Below are 16,366 nucleotides of genomic sequence, written 5' to 3'. Positions count from 1 at the left end.
CACTTAATCCCTGCTTAGTGTATTAGCCGTGTCACCGATCGCAGTGACTTGGCGTTCTTCAGACACGTGGGCGCGGCACGAGACTGAGCGCGCAAATCTGCTGTAAGACGACGCAAACCTGCTGTCATTCACTAACACACACACACACACACACACACACACACACACACACACACACACACACACACACACACTAACCTGTAGAAACTATGCAGAGTGACGGAGGGAAAGAGGTGGAGTCACTTTTTTCACTCGGCATCAAAATTAGTCTTGAAATAGAAACTAAAATAAATTAAACTTCAAAAATCAATTTGTACCTCATCTCTTCTGTGGAGCAGAGGAACGTTAAAAATGTTTGTTTTTTAAGAAGATATTCATTAAAGTTATTGTATGAAGGACGTTTCTTTAAAACTTGTAGAAAAGTAATGCCTCTTTTGACCACTAGAAGTCTGTGGCGATGTTTGTATTTGCAGAGATTCTGTCCTTGTATTTGTTTTGTGCTTTGTTATTTCACTTTAAACCACAGCGGTCATTAAACGATCAGAAAATAGTGTTTTATTTCTCTGATTCACTGCCTGGTTCGCTCGCTCGCTCATTTACATCCAATAATTTAATGTTCCTGTCTGTATGCAACACCGTTCATGCAAGGAAGAGACACAAAATAGATTTAAAGTTGTGCATGAATGAAACCGAGTCAATCGAATTTCCTGGAAAGATAAAAAATAAAAAGGACACATTGTTCCATACAACTCATTTTATTTAGTATCTTCAAACGTGTGTACAAAAAAGCAAAAACATTTCATTTGAACATTTGTTGTTTTTGGAATATTAAACAGTGATCGTGACAAAAAAACAAAACAAAACAGTGAAATGTTTCGGATGGCAGCGATGAACAAGTTCCCTTTCCAGTTATTTTGTTAGACAACAACTGAATCTTCCTGATTTTGAGAGTTTTAGGGAACCTGGACGACTTCTTCCCCTGAGAGAGTCATGGTGTCACAGTTGGTCTCTTCCAGCCGTGACATTAGTTTTGGAAACTCTTGATATCAATAAACCCAACAGCACCTTAAAGCTGTAACAGTATCACACTGTTGACATTGTTACTGGACGGAATTACACAGCAAGAAACGACCACAGATAAATCTTTACTCTACTGTTATGTTTTTATGTTTCAGCCCTTCAGCTGCGTTCACAACAGTCGGAGATGTAAACGTCCTCTCCCGCTGCACAAACGCTCAACGTACTGAAAGCAGAAACGCTTCGCTGTCTCTGAGAATCGACCTGCGGAGACTTGCGACCTTCTGCAAACAGATAATCCATCATGTGTTCGCTCTTACTTCGGTCAGAGTGAAAACATTGTTCTTGTGGGAAAGAACTTCAGCTCACCACACACACGAACAGAGTCTCAGCTGTGATGGAGAATCTCTCTGCAGCGAGATTCAAATCTGTGCAAGATGATTTTTAAAAAGAAATGAAGTGAAACCAGCAGCTGACTGAAAGAAAACCACATCCAGAAACACTGACGTGGATCAGAACAGACCTTCAGTGACGGACGATGGATGTGTGATCTGTAGTTTGAAAGGCTAAAACATAAAAAAATGATCTAAACTTTGACATTAATTTCAAATTTACTACAGTTTCTAATATACAGCTTGTTACAAAACATCATGAATTATAAATACAAGTGCTGTCGTGGTTTAACAGGGCAGCTGGTGATCAGTGTTAAAGTATAAAATACTTCATGAGTGGCAAATGACAACATACAGTCACTGACGGAGAGCTAGCTTGTTAGCTGCACCCTTTACATTAGCTTTAGCTACATTAGCACAGATAGCAGTTTAAGGCTACAATCTTCAGAAGCAACACAAAACATCTTCCCACGTCACAAAGTGTCTGAACGTGACCAGTAACCTCGTGTTTTATTCTTTATTCCATGTTTTTAATGTAGAGAAATAAAAATAAAACAAGCCGACAAGTCAAATTTCAGGATAAGACACGTTTGATTTTACAGCGTCATCAAGTTTTTGGGATAAACTGTGTTAATTTAAGAGCGTGTTGCTTCTCACACGTCTTCTTTTAATCCCAAACAAACACATTTAACTTTAATTTCCTGCAACATGAGCGCGCTTGTTTCAGCCGAGCCGCTCCAGAGGTTCACGTCCGACTAAAAGAGGCATCGATGGTTTTGGTTGTTCCAAGTTTTACCACTAAAATATTGGAAATCCAGTCAAACAAATCAGATTTATAACTTTCAACTAAACACAGCAACTCTATACAAATTACAGGATTCTTTGACCAACATTCATAAAGATAAATCATTTTTCTTCTCTGGGATTAAACTGAATAAATATAGTTTACTTTATGAACCCAGACATGTTTCTGTACCTGCTGTTAGTTCACAGTTGTATTTAAAATCTAAGATTATATTGTATTTACACTGTTAATCTGAAGGACGGCAGAACTGACAACGCGCTGAGTGAGGAGCGATAGAATGAAATGGATCTTATTCGTATAAACCACGTCGTCGTCAGAAACTGATGTGGTTTTTGGTAGGTTGAGGAACTGCAGCCTCGTTTCCAGCTCTCAGGAGTCGGTCAGCTGACATCGGACCAATCAGGAGTCAGCGTTTGCAGGTTGTGTATCTCACGCAGCTGCAGGTCGGAGAATTTGCATCCAAACCAGTGAGATTTAGTCAGTGTGGAGCTGAATGATGCAAATAATATCCTCCATCCTCCACTGATGACATCATTTCAGCTCTTTTAAATATAAATGAAGGTTTTTTTGTTGTCTTGGTGCTGATGCAGCTTTAATCTGCCCTCCTTCTTTCATAGAGACGGACTACAACTTTACATTTCAGAGATTATGATGCAGAAAAAGATGCTTACTGTTATTTAACGTTATCAAATTCCTACTGATGTTCATTATAGACAACAAGGTTTATGGTTAAACTATTTATTTATGATATTGTGCCTCCAGTACGTTCATATCTTTCAATACAACTGAGGGATCAACACAATAAATGTGTAAACGCTGAGATCAGAATGTTTCTCCTCCTGATCATCAGATCTGAACTGATCAAACTCAATCTGACATCCATTTTTATTTTAGTATAGTATATATAGTTCAGGGAAAACATAACTGATGGACGTGTCTTTTTTTATTTTTTGTGACTTTCAGATCTTTCAGGACTTACTTTTCTTACCGACAGCTGTCGAGTGACACGTTAACAGGCTAGTGATGTGAGATGTGGTCGGCTACACAGGTGATGATGGACGTGCCGTGTTGTGGACTCATGTTTGAAGACTGGAGGTCGAATTATTCAGACTTCTCATCGAGCGTCCCTGCAGATTTCTGTGGGATCGTTGAGGCTCGACTCAGACTCGGGGGTTGTTATATTGAAATGAGCACATTTTTGAAACATCACATGTTTACAGTTGCAGACCTCAGTTCTGCAGAGCCTGAGGAAAGCGCTCCGTCCACACGTCCTCCATGAGAGTCTCCGGACGTCTTCATGTGGGCGGGGGTCCGCTGACGTATCTCAGAGTCAGGTGGAAGCCACGAGGCAGCCGGCTGCTGCGCTGGCACGGCGGCTCCAGGGCGACCCAGATCAGACAGGCCAGCAGAACCAGAGCTGCAGCCAGGAGGAGGTAGAGGAGGGCCGGGGAGAGCGAGGAGGAGGAGGAGGAGGAGGAGGAGGAGCAGGAGGAGGAGGCACCGGACACACTGTGGAGGAGGTGGAGGTGTTCGTTACTGGGCAACAGGTGGAGGAGAAAACTACAACCAGCACGACTGAATGTTTAATCAGCAGAACATTTATCAACCCACCAGACTGAGTTTGTGACTTTGACTTTTTAATTAGGATAACTTAAAATATAGATTTAGAAAACACATACAGGACGTTCTCATCCTCCGCCTTTATTCTGAAATCTGATAATTCCCAGTTTTCTGTCTCGTGTAGTGACAGAGGAGCTGAGATGGAGTCCTGAGTCCTGAGTCACTATCTGAGCTGAGGTTCTGTTCATTTTCAGGGGATTTCCCCTCACAGCGCTCCTCCAACACTCAATACATAAAACATGAAAAATATAAATTATTAAAAAACATTTTAGGAAGTCTCTTCCTGGCAGCTGGAGGAGGGGGTTATGGGAAGGCGATGGCCCTGGAGTTACCTCAATGTTTATAAAATCTTGGCACAGTAAAGACTTTATATATTCATTTCTACTAAATCTATAAAAGGAGCTCCTCCGCAGAGATTTGACGCAGGTCAGCATTTAATCATCTAATGACTTCAAAACTTTGTGCTGATAAATAATTTTCAGAGTGATTTTCTTTCCCTGTCAGATGAAAACAGATGAATGGAAATCTTTAAAAGGCCTAAATCATAAAAAGAAAAATCATAAATTAAGAGATAAATTGAAAAAAAAAATGCCAGTAACTGCACCAAAATTATATTAAAAACAAATGTATGTAAGTTAATCAGTTAGTAAAATCTGATTCTTTTTGCATTCATTTTTTATGATGAAGGAAAATTAAGTTAAATGCAGAAGTAATTCAAACTGATACATTCATGTCACATTTTCTGAATTAATTAATGCCTACATTTATTTTCAGTATTATTTTGGTGCATTTAATGGCATATTAGTTCATCTGAATCATTTCTTTCTTTTATTTTTGATTTTGGAAGTTTTAAACTTGCACAAAATCGAGTGTAACACCACAAACTGAGCACAGTTCTTGTTAATGACCTGATGATGAAAACCATGTTTGTTTGTTGGCATCTGACCTTCTGTCCTTTCTTCTTCTTCTTCTTCTCCTTCTCCATAAACATAAAGCGCCCTGTTCTGTTTTTTATCTGCGGTTTTTCAGAAACATCCCTGAAGATTCACAGCCGCTCTGAGAGTTTTATGTGTTTTCTAACCTTTGCTCGGCGAGAAGACGTTCAGGTTGGTCACAACAGGACGGCTCTTCATCAGCCTGAAGAACAGAGAGCTTCTGTTAGTCTGCAGCGGCTTCAGGCAACAACTTTCTAAGAAAATATCAGCTCAGGAATATCTGCCACACACAGTTTATACCTCCCCTCGGGGCATTAGTGACCCCGCTTCTTATTACTGATGCAGATTTATGGTGCTGTGTGTGTTACTGTTCATCAATAACACTTTAATTACTTTGAACTGGAGTAAATCCGCTTCCAAACATCTGAGTTATCGTCTTTATCACCCTGATGACCGACTGACGCATCATCTCACCTGAAGGACTGATCGAAATCGGTGCTTCATCCAATCAGACGAGGCTTTCAGGTCACGTGGCTGTGGAGTGTCGGGCTCCGTGATGTGGCTTCTGTCCAGGTGACACTGTAGCACAGGTACACATACAGACGCCTGTCAGTGTAGGGAAATAAAATCCAAATCAGACAATCAATATGAAAGTGATTTCTGCTGTTTTAATTTAATTCAAAACCCACAAAAAGGACATTTGAGCACAGTTTGTGGTGGTGGAGTAAGTGAGAAAATTGCAGGATGTTTTTTGGCAACGATCATCTAATTGTAGTCGGTCCAGTCGGAGACGGTTTTTATGTCTTCTGGTAAAAGTCCAAGTCTGTCAGGTGTGTCTACACCGATGATGAAACGCTGCCTAATATTTGATCAGCGTCTTCTCCAAGCTGTGATTTTAGACCTCTAAGAACCACGAGAAGGTGAAAAACAAGCGTCTTTACTTCTTCACTCAGGAACAGAATCAGCAGGAGGATTTTCTTTAGATTATTTAGATCTGACATGTTGGTTTGTGGATCCACAATCAACAAAACATCAAAGTTCCTTGTAGTTGCATTAATTAATAAGTAGACAAGTTAAGTAGGTAACAGTAAGTTGTTCACCACACAACAGCTCATGTTAGCAGCAGCTTGTTCCGCTCGCCGCCGTCCTGCCAGTGGAGAAGAGTCGCTCCTTTTTCAACTTCAAGGTCAATTTTGTTTTTTACTAACGACAAAACACCAAATTATCTGCATTTATATGGAACTAAGCTTCAGGAGCGTTCCACCTTAACTGTCCTCCAGGTTACGTCTCATTCTGAGATCGACTCTTCTCCACTGGCAGGACGGCGGCGAGTGGAACAAGCTGCTGCTAACATGAGCTGTTCAAAAACTCTCTTTTCATTAAACTCTGTGTACACAAACAGTGTTGTCAGTGCTGGTGTTCATGTGTAGAGACCCTGGTGATGCTACCAGCAGAGTTTCATGTTGTGTTGAGACTTCTTACTGTTTTAAAAATAGAGATTTTGATGCCAGCGTAAAAGTGCCCGTAGCACTCCCATTGAAAATGAGTTGGACCTGAAAACAAAAAGACTGTAAATCTTAAAAGTGGCTCTTTCATCGTCATTATGCTTTTACAGGAAGGTTTGACTCGTCTAGGTTGCATTTCGGCGAGAGTTTCGCTTCAAGTCCTTCAGACTTTCAGCCGAACACTGAGCTGACGAGGCGTCATGTGACTGACGGAGCGCTCTGTGAAGACGAGCGATGTTGGAACGATGCTTCAGACTCTGAACAACAAGCTGCTCCATAAACATCGATCAGCCCCTCGATTCTCTCCTTCACTGCTCTCAAATCTGGACTCGCAGGTTGATTTCTGCTCCAATTTGTTTTTGTTCTCGCTCGATAGTTTTGTCAGTAATGAACCTCCATTAGAAAGTGCCAGCGCTATTACGCACAAACACACATTTAATCAAACTCGCGTAATGCAAATGAGTTGCTCTAATTACAGTGACGCACAAACTCTGTCATCAGATTTGACCCTGAAAAACTCATTGGCCAACTTTTTCTTCCTGCTCTTCGCCTGCTTCACTACACAGAGTCATCTGTGGCCGGCTGTGAGTCACGAAGAGGGAAAACCAGACGAGGGAAGGAGGAAGTCGAGAGGAAGGGAGGAAACGAGGAAGTCTGCGTGTTTCTCTGCCTGTTTTTATGGCGACAGTTAAAGTGCAGCCAGACTCGATGCATAAATCAGGACTTTATGGATTCATTCGGCGGCCCGAGGAGAGCGGCGGACGAGATGGAGGAAGAGGAGAATAAATAGACGCTTTCACCGGTAATGAGAGAGGGAGAGAAAATGAAGGCTGAGGCCGATGATGGAGGGAGAAACAATGAAGGAGGAGAGACGGAGAGAGAAAACAGAGATGGGGCGATAGAGGGCAGTTATTCAGGAATCCATCTTTACAAAGGTGGAGGAAAATAAAGGCTGATGATTATGAATGTTGATGGAGCCTCCGATGAGAGAGGACATCACTCAGAGTGTGTGTGTGTGTGTGTGTGTGTGTGTGTGTGTGTGTGTGTGTGTGTGTGTGTGTGTCTGCTTTACATTTTGGGAACCCTCCTCCCGTTTCTGTGGCGCAGAATAATACTGAAGACAATAATGATGTGAGAGTGAAGCTGACCTTTGACCTTCACGTCATCTTTTTTCATCATATAAAGACTTTTGGCTACAACGTTTGTTATAGTTACATGAATTATTGAGTCCAAGCAGACGTTTCTGTCAAGTTTGAGGAAACTCCCTCCGAGGTGTTTCTGAGAACTCGTGTTCACGAGAACTGGACGCCGTCACGTCACTGTGACCTTTGACTGTTAAAAAGTGTGAATTTAAAGAAGTTCCCTCGCGGTGTGCTTGAGACATCACGTTAACAAGAACGGGGGACAAACAACAGGAGAAACATAACTCAAGAAATTAAAAATGTTCTTATTAAGCAACAAGAACTCGGCCGTCACAGCTGGTCTATCCAACAATCACCGCTTACAAAGTGGCTCCACTGATTCAATTAAACATGCTTCATTTCCTATAACTCCTTCACAATAAAAGACCCTCGTTATTGAGTCATATAAAAGCTTTAATTATGAAGCAGCGTCACAGGAAACGCTGTGTTTTCAGCAGCAGTAACTGAAAACGACTCCTGAGAGTGAAAATGATGAAACAGTCGAACACAGCAGACGTTTAAAGAACAAACAGGACGAGAGAAACTGAACACACTGACTTTAAATGCTCTTTCTCTCAGTCCTCCTGCACAAACACGAGTTGAGTATCAATCTGAGGGGGAGACGGTTTATTTTATGGGTTGTTTGAGGTCACGAGACGTCGGCTCGGCCCGTTTGGAGGCTCAGCTCAACAAAACTGCTGATGGAAAAGCGAATCAGGGCGGCTCGGCGTGTGAACCGTTCCCCGGAAAGCTTTATTTTTCATTTCAAACCGGCTGTTTCACCTCTAACTTCACCACAGACGCCAGAGAGAGTTTATAATAAAATCAATATTTAAGGGTTATATTGGTGCATTTAATTCATGTATTTCATTAGTTATTTTTTATTTTGGCGGTTTCATCTGACGCAGTACGTGTTGTACAACTGAAGCCACACATTCAATATATTGGGAAAATGGACTTGTTTTGAAGCCATCTTAGTTTTTGTTCAACAGGAAAACTTCTGATCTTTTTCCTTCTCTGCTCTGATAAGTCAGTCTGAGACTTTCAGTAATCGAATGCTGCTGTAACAGCTGGAGACGGTAAAGACAGCAGACACAAGGACATGACGTGTCACTGCGACGGAGGAAACAGCTCGAGCTCATAAATCTGCATCTGAACCGTCAAACGTCGCCTTTCTGACTGGATTCAACTATTCTGTCGTCCGTGGAGGAAAGACGGCCCAACAAGGTGGGAGTACGCCAGAGTGTTTCATGAGTCAGCTCAGCAGTTTTTACACAACCACATGTTTGTCCGTCTCACTTCCTGTCTGTGGCTCACAGCTTCGAGCCCATTGGTTTCGCATTTGTTTAATAAAACTACAGCGAGCAGCTTTTGCAGGACAATCAGGAGGAAATAGTGAATTTCTCTGGACTGTTTTCAGCAGACACATCATCAGTCATTGACAGATGATCCAGCGCACCTCTCCATCCGTCTGCACAGCTTTACAACAGGAAGTCGTCCTCTCTGGAGGGGCGGGGCTCTGGACTCCCAGCCACGCCCTCACACGCCCGCCGTCGAAGCTGACCGGCTCGCCTTCCTGTCCGTCAGGAGTCGAGGTCGCCCACTGGTCTCCGTGCAGCTGAGTCCCGCCCCGCTGGCTCTCTATTGGTGAGAAGACTCCGGGGTGGGCGTGGCCGAGCCATCCGTCAGACCTCTGCACAAAGAGAGAGGAGAATTAGTTTGAGATAAATCGTTGTGCTCGTTACTGTTCTTTCATCTGATGTCAGATTCAGTGTTTTCAGTCAGGTGGAGAGGGCGGTGTGAACCTTTGACCATCCGTTCAGCAGGAAAACATCAGCGGCTGATGACGATGTAAGAACTTGATCTGAACGTTTCTCTGTGGTTGGAGTAAATCTATTTCTGCTTTTCTAAAAAAGGATAATATTGTCAGTGGCAGTCATGTCCCTCGTCTCGTATAATGAGGCGACGTTGCTGTCGCTGAGGAACACAAACGAGGCGTTAAAGCAGGACTGTTCTGTGGCTGATACGACTTCCTGCTGAAGGTTTTTAAAAGATTGTTGAACATCCTCAATGGTTCAAAGACTCGAAAAGATGAACAACGTCACAGTCCAGCAAACCAGAACCACGAATGTTGTTTTGGAGGACAGGATGTGGGTCAGTACTGAAAAGTGTTTACAGGTTGATGATAAATTAAATTCTCAACAAAAACGTCTTTTTCCTTCGGCAGATTCGACACTTCACGCGAGGACGAACCACTGGGAAAGTTGTATAATGATGAGATGCTTTGCAGAAGTTCAGCACAAGAGAAACACTTTGATGATAAGACTTTAGTTTGAGCACATCTTTCTACTTCTATATCACTGAGAAGTTTGGAGTTGTTCTGGAACTGAAGTATTTGGTGTGCAGGACGCACAACAGAGTGAAACCACGACCGCCTGGAAGGACGGAAACCTAAAACGTATGCAAATATTATGCAGGAAAAAAAAAACAGTGTGTACATGATGTGTAGTTAATGAGCTGAAATGTTTCAGTCTGGAAGTGACGGAGCTGAACGCCGGAGGAGGAAACTCTGCAGGCACGTCTTCGGAGTCGTACTCAGGATTCACGCGGCGTGCGAGCGCCCGGACACGAGGTCACGCGGTCGCAGATTTAATGAAGTACAACACACATCGAGTCCTCCGGGCAGACGGCGCCGAGCCGAGCCCGCGGGGAGGCCGTGCTGACATCACGCCTTCATGAAGCCAATGAGAAGGATTATTATAAAAAAGTGGTACACGGCCTGTGATGTCTCTGCTGGGATGTAATCAGATGCTAATTCAGTTTTACGTGTGTTTGCTCGTCTCTTCTCCTGTTGAGCTTCAGGTTCAACAACAGTGCAACAGTGTGTGGGTGAAACAGACAGAAATCCAGAGTGCAGAGCTGCAGGCTGGCAGAGGAGGATACTCAGATTACTCTAAATATTCACTGTCTGGTCTCGTCTCTTTTCATCCACGCACGTCTCCTCCTTCTCCATCGTTCTGCGGTTCAGTCTCCCTGTCGTACGGCCGCTAACACACTCCTGCTTCTGCCTCTGCGTCTCATCGTAAAAAAAAAAAAGAAAAGCTAAAAAAAAGGAAACCAGCGCCGACAACATATAGAGGTGCCACATCCTGCAGGTGTCATCAATAAATCAGCAGAAGAAGAGGGGAACGGTTGTAACCAGCTCGTAAAGCCCACGCTCGGCGAGGGGAGAACATTTTTAGATGTAGCTGGTGAACATCAATGACTGTGTGTGAGTGTGTGAGATAAAGACAGACAGACAGACGAGCCTCTGGGCCATGTAGCATCTGGGTCAGAGCAGAACAACAGAAAAGAGAGCGAGTACCATGAATTAGAAGAAAAGCTCCACATGGTTTGTGCTTAAATTTAGGCCTGATGTGGCATCTGTGCCGCCGGGCTGTCCTCCGACACATCGGTTCAGACGTTACGAGTAAATAAATGAAAATAAAGTCTTCATACAGGCAGCGGTGAATTATAATCTGTTAAAGAATCATGAGGAGATGAAGTGAGACGGTGCAAGAGAACGGCAGGCGAAGCGCTCAGTGGGAATGTTGACTGTTGGATCACTATTTTAATTTTGACAATGTCATGACATTTATTCAGGTCTGTACCATATAAAACGTGTTTTTCTCTGGTCGTTTACAATGTCAGTCTTCTTCTTTTCCCCCATGATGCATTTCACTTTCATCAGAAAGTCAACTCACCAGATCTGCTTCCTGGTTCTCATCAGTGATGTCAGACTGAGAGCTGAGGTAGCTCCGCCTCTTCACACCGTCTCTGTGACACAGACCTATAAACACACAGCTCAGAAAATCATTACAGCTGAAGTCCTGAACGTTCAAGTCGTCTTTCGGGTTCATCTCAAGACGTTTTATCAGTCGACAGTGAAAAGACTTTGTGTCACTTCCTACCTGTGCTGGCACTGAAGTAAGACGAGTCGGCGTCCTCACGGGAGACCGAGCGTCCGATGTCGACTGAGGGGTCCCACTCCAGCCCCAGGTGCTCATGGGAAGGTGAGGACGGAGAGGGAGGAGGAGGAGGCAGGTGAACGGGTGAAGGCGGCTCTACTGAACGACCAGGATCCAGGTGAGATTTATCAAGCGCTCCCTCGTCTTCCAACAGACTCTCTGAAGGACAACCAGAGTCTGTCGCCTGAGACAGGATCCAGTCGTCTTCAAACACCTGGAGGAAGAGGAGGAGGGGGAGGAAGAGGAAGAGGAAGAGGAAGAGGAAGAGGAGGAAGGAGAGGGGGAGGAAGAGGGGGAAGGAGAGGAGGAAGAGGAGGAAGGGGGGGAGGAAGAGGAAGAGGATGAGGATGAGGATGAGGAAGAGGAGGAAGAGGAGGAAGGAGGGGGGAGGGGGGAGGAAGAGGAGGAAGAGGAGGAAGGAGGGGGGAGGAAGAGGGGGAGGAAGAGGAGGAGAGAAAAGCTTTTAAAGGAACCAACAACTTTACACAAACACTCTGTTTAGTCTCATTTACAGGAGCACTGCGTGACAGCAGTCGTCCGATGATGTCACGATGATGTCATGTCATTAAACAGGGTGTGTCTGCGGTCTGAAGTCAACACGCCAGCAGCAGGTTGTCCGACTCTGCTGGGTGTGTTTGTTGTGCACATCATCTGTGATTGTACTTCCAGAAACACACTGGACTCAAACCTGAGCTGAGTACTGATGATACTGATGATATTAACTGAGAGACACTGGTTTCTAAAACTAATGCAGTGATCCACATCTGTCCACTCCAGCTCTAAAATATGGAGGAAACCTTTAATGTGATCAACCTGGTGCTGACTGAAATATATAAAAGATTTTAACAAACACATGTCAAATTTGAATTCAATGAATTGAGTGTTTGAGGGCGAGCTGAGTGTCTGTGCTCGTCCCTGATCTCCAGCCAGGACTGAGAAATGAAGCTCGACCTTCAATAAGAGCTAAAAGTTTAGATATTTCAGTCTCTGCTGCTTTGATTTTGGTTCTTACTCTTAAAAATCTGAGTCTCACCAGTTCCCTTCCTTTATAAAGTACAAACTATAACTATAACTTTATACGGCACCTTTCACTTCCCGCCTGCAGACGTCCTGTGACCTCGATAACAGTGAATCTTTACAGTCGCAGCATTCAAATGTGTCCTCGGTGCACCCTCATATATATTGACTTGTGTGTATTCAGCGCCATTAAATTCAGCTGTTACTGTGTGTGTGTGTGTGTGTACCAGTCTCATGCTCAGCAGCCGGGTGTGTGTCCGTGCGACGTTGTTGTAGACGAGGCTGCAGCGCCGCAGCAGCTCCAGCAGGCGGCTCTCCACGTGCTGAGCGTCGGCCGGTTGGCTGCGCTGGATCAACGCCTCGCCGCGCTGCAGCAGCGTGTTCACACGGCCCGAGTTCACGCACACACACTGCTGGAAGGACTGCGCACACACACACACACACACATACACACACATAAATAAACAGGAAGTAAAAATACTGAACGCCGTGTGTTTGGTGCTTTACGACACACACCTGGAGTCGTCGCAGCTTTTCGCAGGTGTTTCCTGTCAGGTGATCCACCTCAGTCAGACGGCCGTCGAGGTCAGCCAACCACAGAGCGAGCTCCTCCCTCTCTGCCTCAAACTCCTCCCACTCTGACACAAACAGCTGAGAGAAAAAGGTGGAGATGAAAATCAGCAAGCACGAAAACAATCCACGGAATTCTTCCTCTCTGCTATAAAATAATGATGATTATTAAAGAACTAATAATTTTATGTTATTATTCTTATGTTGGTTTCTGACCTTCAGTCGCTCAGTGATGGATTCCAGTTTGGCGTTCACGTCGTCCCATCGCTGCCCGCACTCCCTCGCCGACACCAGCAGCCGAGCCTTCATGGCGCCCTGGAACAGTCGAGTCAGCGTTCGGTTCCTCCGGGTCAGACTGTCCAACTGGACCAGGCGCGACCCGGCCTCGCACCGCAGCCTCTGCACACACGTGAAAAGCATGTGTGCACCAAATGTTACTTTAACTACAGCTACATGCAGCGGACTTCATTACCCATAAATCCTGTGTGTTCAGGTCAAACACGTTATTTTCTACATGATTTAACAAGTGAAAACTCCTCTGCATCACAGCTGCTTCTGCCTCTGCTGAGTCCAGATATTTACTGCTGGCGTGACTCAAACCACAGACTGACATTTAAAAACAGCTGGATTTAAACCTCTGCAGCACTTGTGATGTGTTACAGCTGATTCACCTGCCTGCTCCTCCACTGCAGCAACAACAAGTGTCTACAACAGAAAAACCGTATGCTGTTTCTTCCGGTTTGCTGGAGCTGCAAGAGGAGATTGGATCAGATTTCCCAGCAGAATTTAATTTGGACAGAACCAGGAGAAGCCTTTCAGCCGCTGGACGGACGCTGTGCTCTGCTGCACACTCAGACTTTGGGATTTAAGGTTGTAAGACGACTGGATTTAGACATAAACACCACCTGCATCAGCTTTACGTCTGGCTGCAGTGATACTCACACTCTCCCTGGATTATGTCTTTAACCCACCTGAACTTTCAGCCTAACGTTGCTTTAAATCCAGCGTTTCTCCCCTCAGGGCCTCAGAAAACAAATACATTTGCTGAAGACACAAAAACTTTCATTCTGACGATGATTCCCGACACAGGGGAGATTTAATTAGTTGTGTGTTTCATCACTTCTCACCTCAAACTTCCTCAGTTCGTCCTTGGCAGTGACATAGGTAACGAGGGCGGGGTTAAAGGAGCTGGCAGCCTGCTCGGCCAATCGCAGCCAGGAGTCCAGGTGGGCGTGTTCTTTCATAAACTCGTGCCAGAGGACCCACCTCCTCTCCAACCTGCGAACACAAAGACACACAGTTAGATGTCCAAATCAAGTCCAAGAGTCCAGTGTGAGGTTCTGATGGAGACACTCACTGTCCACATCCCTGCAGGTCTCCATCTTGGCTCCAGCCGTCGTCCACCTGCTGCGTTTCCTCCTCATTCAGAGACAAGGAGGGAAGGAAAAGAGACGAGGACAGATCCAGAGACAGATCCATGTCCCTCACTTCCTGTCCAGGCATGACATCACTTCCCCCAGCGGCGGCGATGGAAGGAGGACAGTCCGGTGGGAATGCAGGCATCCTGACATCACGTGACCTTCACCTGGTGAGAAACAAGGCACAGACTTTATTCTTCATATTTATCTGATTACGTGACAATATTTTATATTTTCAGTCGACAAAAACTAAGCTGACACAGATTCAACCACGCGGAACTTTTGGATGTGCTTGTTTTTGATTGGTTTAATAGATCTGGCTGCTTGTACGCGAGCATCCGACCATTTTTACAGTCAGCTATAAGAAGTTCTTACATCATGCAGGAACATCTGCAGGCATTTTGTTGTTTTCTGGGCAGTTGTTGGAGGTTTGAGACCTGCTGACAGCAGCTCTGCTCTCGTTAACATGCCTCCATGTTCTCAGTTTTCACTCATCACTTTGTTCACTCAAACTAAGAAAAACTGTGACACATCCTCGACTGTCAGCTGCCATTTCATCATTCAAACGACCTGGAGGAAACCGCTGCAGGTGGACAGTACATGCAGTTAAATCATTTGTTGTACATGAGTAGACTTTGTCACTGTGTGCAAATAAAGTTCTCAATAAAATACACAATAAGTAAACAAAGAGAGACAAAGACAACGATGTGAATACTTCTGAGAGGGTCTAGTTGTGGTTTATTAGATGCAAAGTGCAGGAGATGTTGATGAGTTTGATCTCATACACTGAAATCACACGAACACACAGGCAGGTGTGCTCATGTAGGTTTTGGAGAGATCTTCATTCACTGTAGCCCCTCGAGGACGAACGAGGACGCCAACGATTTAACGAGCTGAATTAAACTTGTCTGAGTCTTTGCTGCCGGCAGAGACGTGAAGGAAAGCAAACAAACCCTAAATCCTCTGAGCAAAGAGACGCACACAGACACACAGCGGAGCAGTGATTCATTATTATCACCAGCACACACACACACACACACACACAACTGGAGAGAGAGCGAGTGAGCGTTAACACAACACCGAGGTCTGATTTACATGTAAAGGACAAACCTGCACCTTTCATTTGCTTCACACTGGTAGTCTGAGTGTAATTATCTGCTGGTTTACAGACGCAGCAGCTGATCACAGACCAACATCCAGCATCGTTCTCTGAACTGCATGACGTTACAATAAAATTCATTATGTATTTTCCACCCAGAAATGAAGCTCTTGGATAAACAACAATGCTGCAGTCACTCTTAGTCTGACTGGGAGAAAGCAGTGAATGGAAAAATGTGGTTTGAGATGTTTTCACCTTCTTTGTGTGTATTTAGTCTTCAGGAGAAGTTGTGAGGCCACGAGGGCGAGTGTCTGCAGGAACAGCTGATCGCTTCAACTAGTCCACATGAAAAGATCAGTAAACCTTCAGCAAGCCTGTCGACAAATATTCAGGTGAAAGCAAAACTCAAGAACTCAGCTCGGGTTTAATTTACCACATTAGTGCTGACTTCATGTTGACCAGCTCACCTTAAAAATATACACTTTGATGCTGAAAGTGTGAGAAGAAATAATACCTGAGCTGCAACAATCAGCTGACTTGCAAACTATTTTGTGTCTTTTTCAATTAAAAACATCATCATCTGGTTCCAGCTTCTTACATGGAAGATCTGTGATGGAATGACTTAACCATTAAACATGTGAGTGATCCTAAAAACATTTTAGTAGGAAAACAAGACCAACTCATAGCCACTGAATGGCATCAGAAGAAGCTCACTCATTCAGACTGCCAGGGATCGAACCCTCAGCTCTGCCTCCTGAGCCACAGCGTCCTTGAAGCTCAGAGTGGAGATGCTGCTCCCT

General features: G+C 44.4%; 1 protein-coding gene across 5 annotated transcripts in view; it reads right to left on the bottom strand.

Annotated features, from left to right (window-relative positions):
* Nucleotides 1-739: 739 nt before the first annotated feature.
* The window catches only part of si:ch211-137a8.2 (uncharacterized protein LOC777613 homolog), a 30,459-nt gene continuing 14,832 nt past the window's right edge, over nucleotides 740-16,366 (bottom strand). For 3 of the 5 annotated variants that reach the window (XM_037081189.1, XM_037081181.1, XM_037081197.1), the window contains 11 exons: nucleotides 14,407-14,634; nucleotides 14,177-14,327; nucleotides 13,266-13,448; nucleotides 12,996-13,130; nucleotides 12,707-12,901; nucleotides 11,406-11,676; nucleotides 11,199-11,284; nucleotides 8,915-9,148; nucleotides 5,244-5,375; nucleotides 4,916-4,971; nucleotides 740-3,723 (listed from right to left, as the gene is read on the bottom strand). In XM_037081189.1, the coding sequence (XP_036937084.1) occupies nucleotides 3,510-3,723; nucleotides 4,916-4,971; nucleotides 5,244-5,375; nucleotides 8,915-9,148; nucleotides 11,199-11,284; nucleotides 11,406-11,676; nucleotides 12,707-12,901; nucleotides 12,996-13,130; nucleotides 13,266-13,448; nucleotides 14,177-14,327; nucleotides 14,407-14,612 (1,863 nt within the window). In that variant the 5' untranslated portion in view covers nucleotides 14,613-14,634 and the 3' untranslated portion in view covers nucleotides 740-3,509. The remainder of the gene's footprint in view (nucleotides 3,724-4,915; nucleotides 4,972-5,243; nucleotides 5,376-8,914; nucleotides 9,149-11,198; nucleotides 11,285-11,405; nucleotides 11,677-12,706; nucleotides 12,902-12,995; nucleotides 13,131-13,265; nucleotides 13,449-14,176; nucleotides 14,328-14,406; nucleotides 14,635-16,366) is intronic. The other 2 variants (XR_005071798.1, XM_037081208.1) reach the window with 2 other exon arrangements.

Source organism: Acanthopagrus latus, chromosome 2 (assembly GCF_904848185.1).
Source record: "Acanthopagrus latus isolate v.2019 chromosome 2, fAcaLat1.1, whole genome shotgun sequence".
NCBI lineage: Eukaryota > Metazoa > Chordata > Actinopteri > Spariformes > Sparidae > Acanthopagrus > Acanthopagrus latus.
The sequence above is the reverse complement of the archived record's forward strand: the minus strand, read 5'-3'. Positions and strand labels throughout refer to the sequence as shown.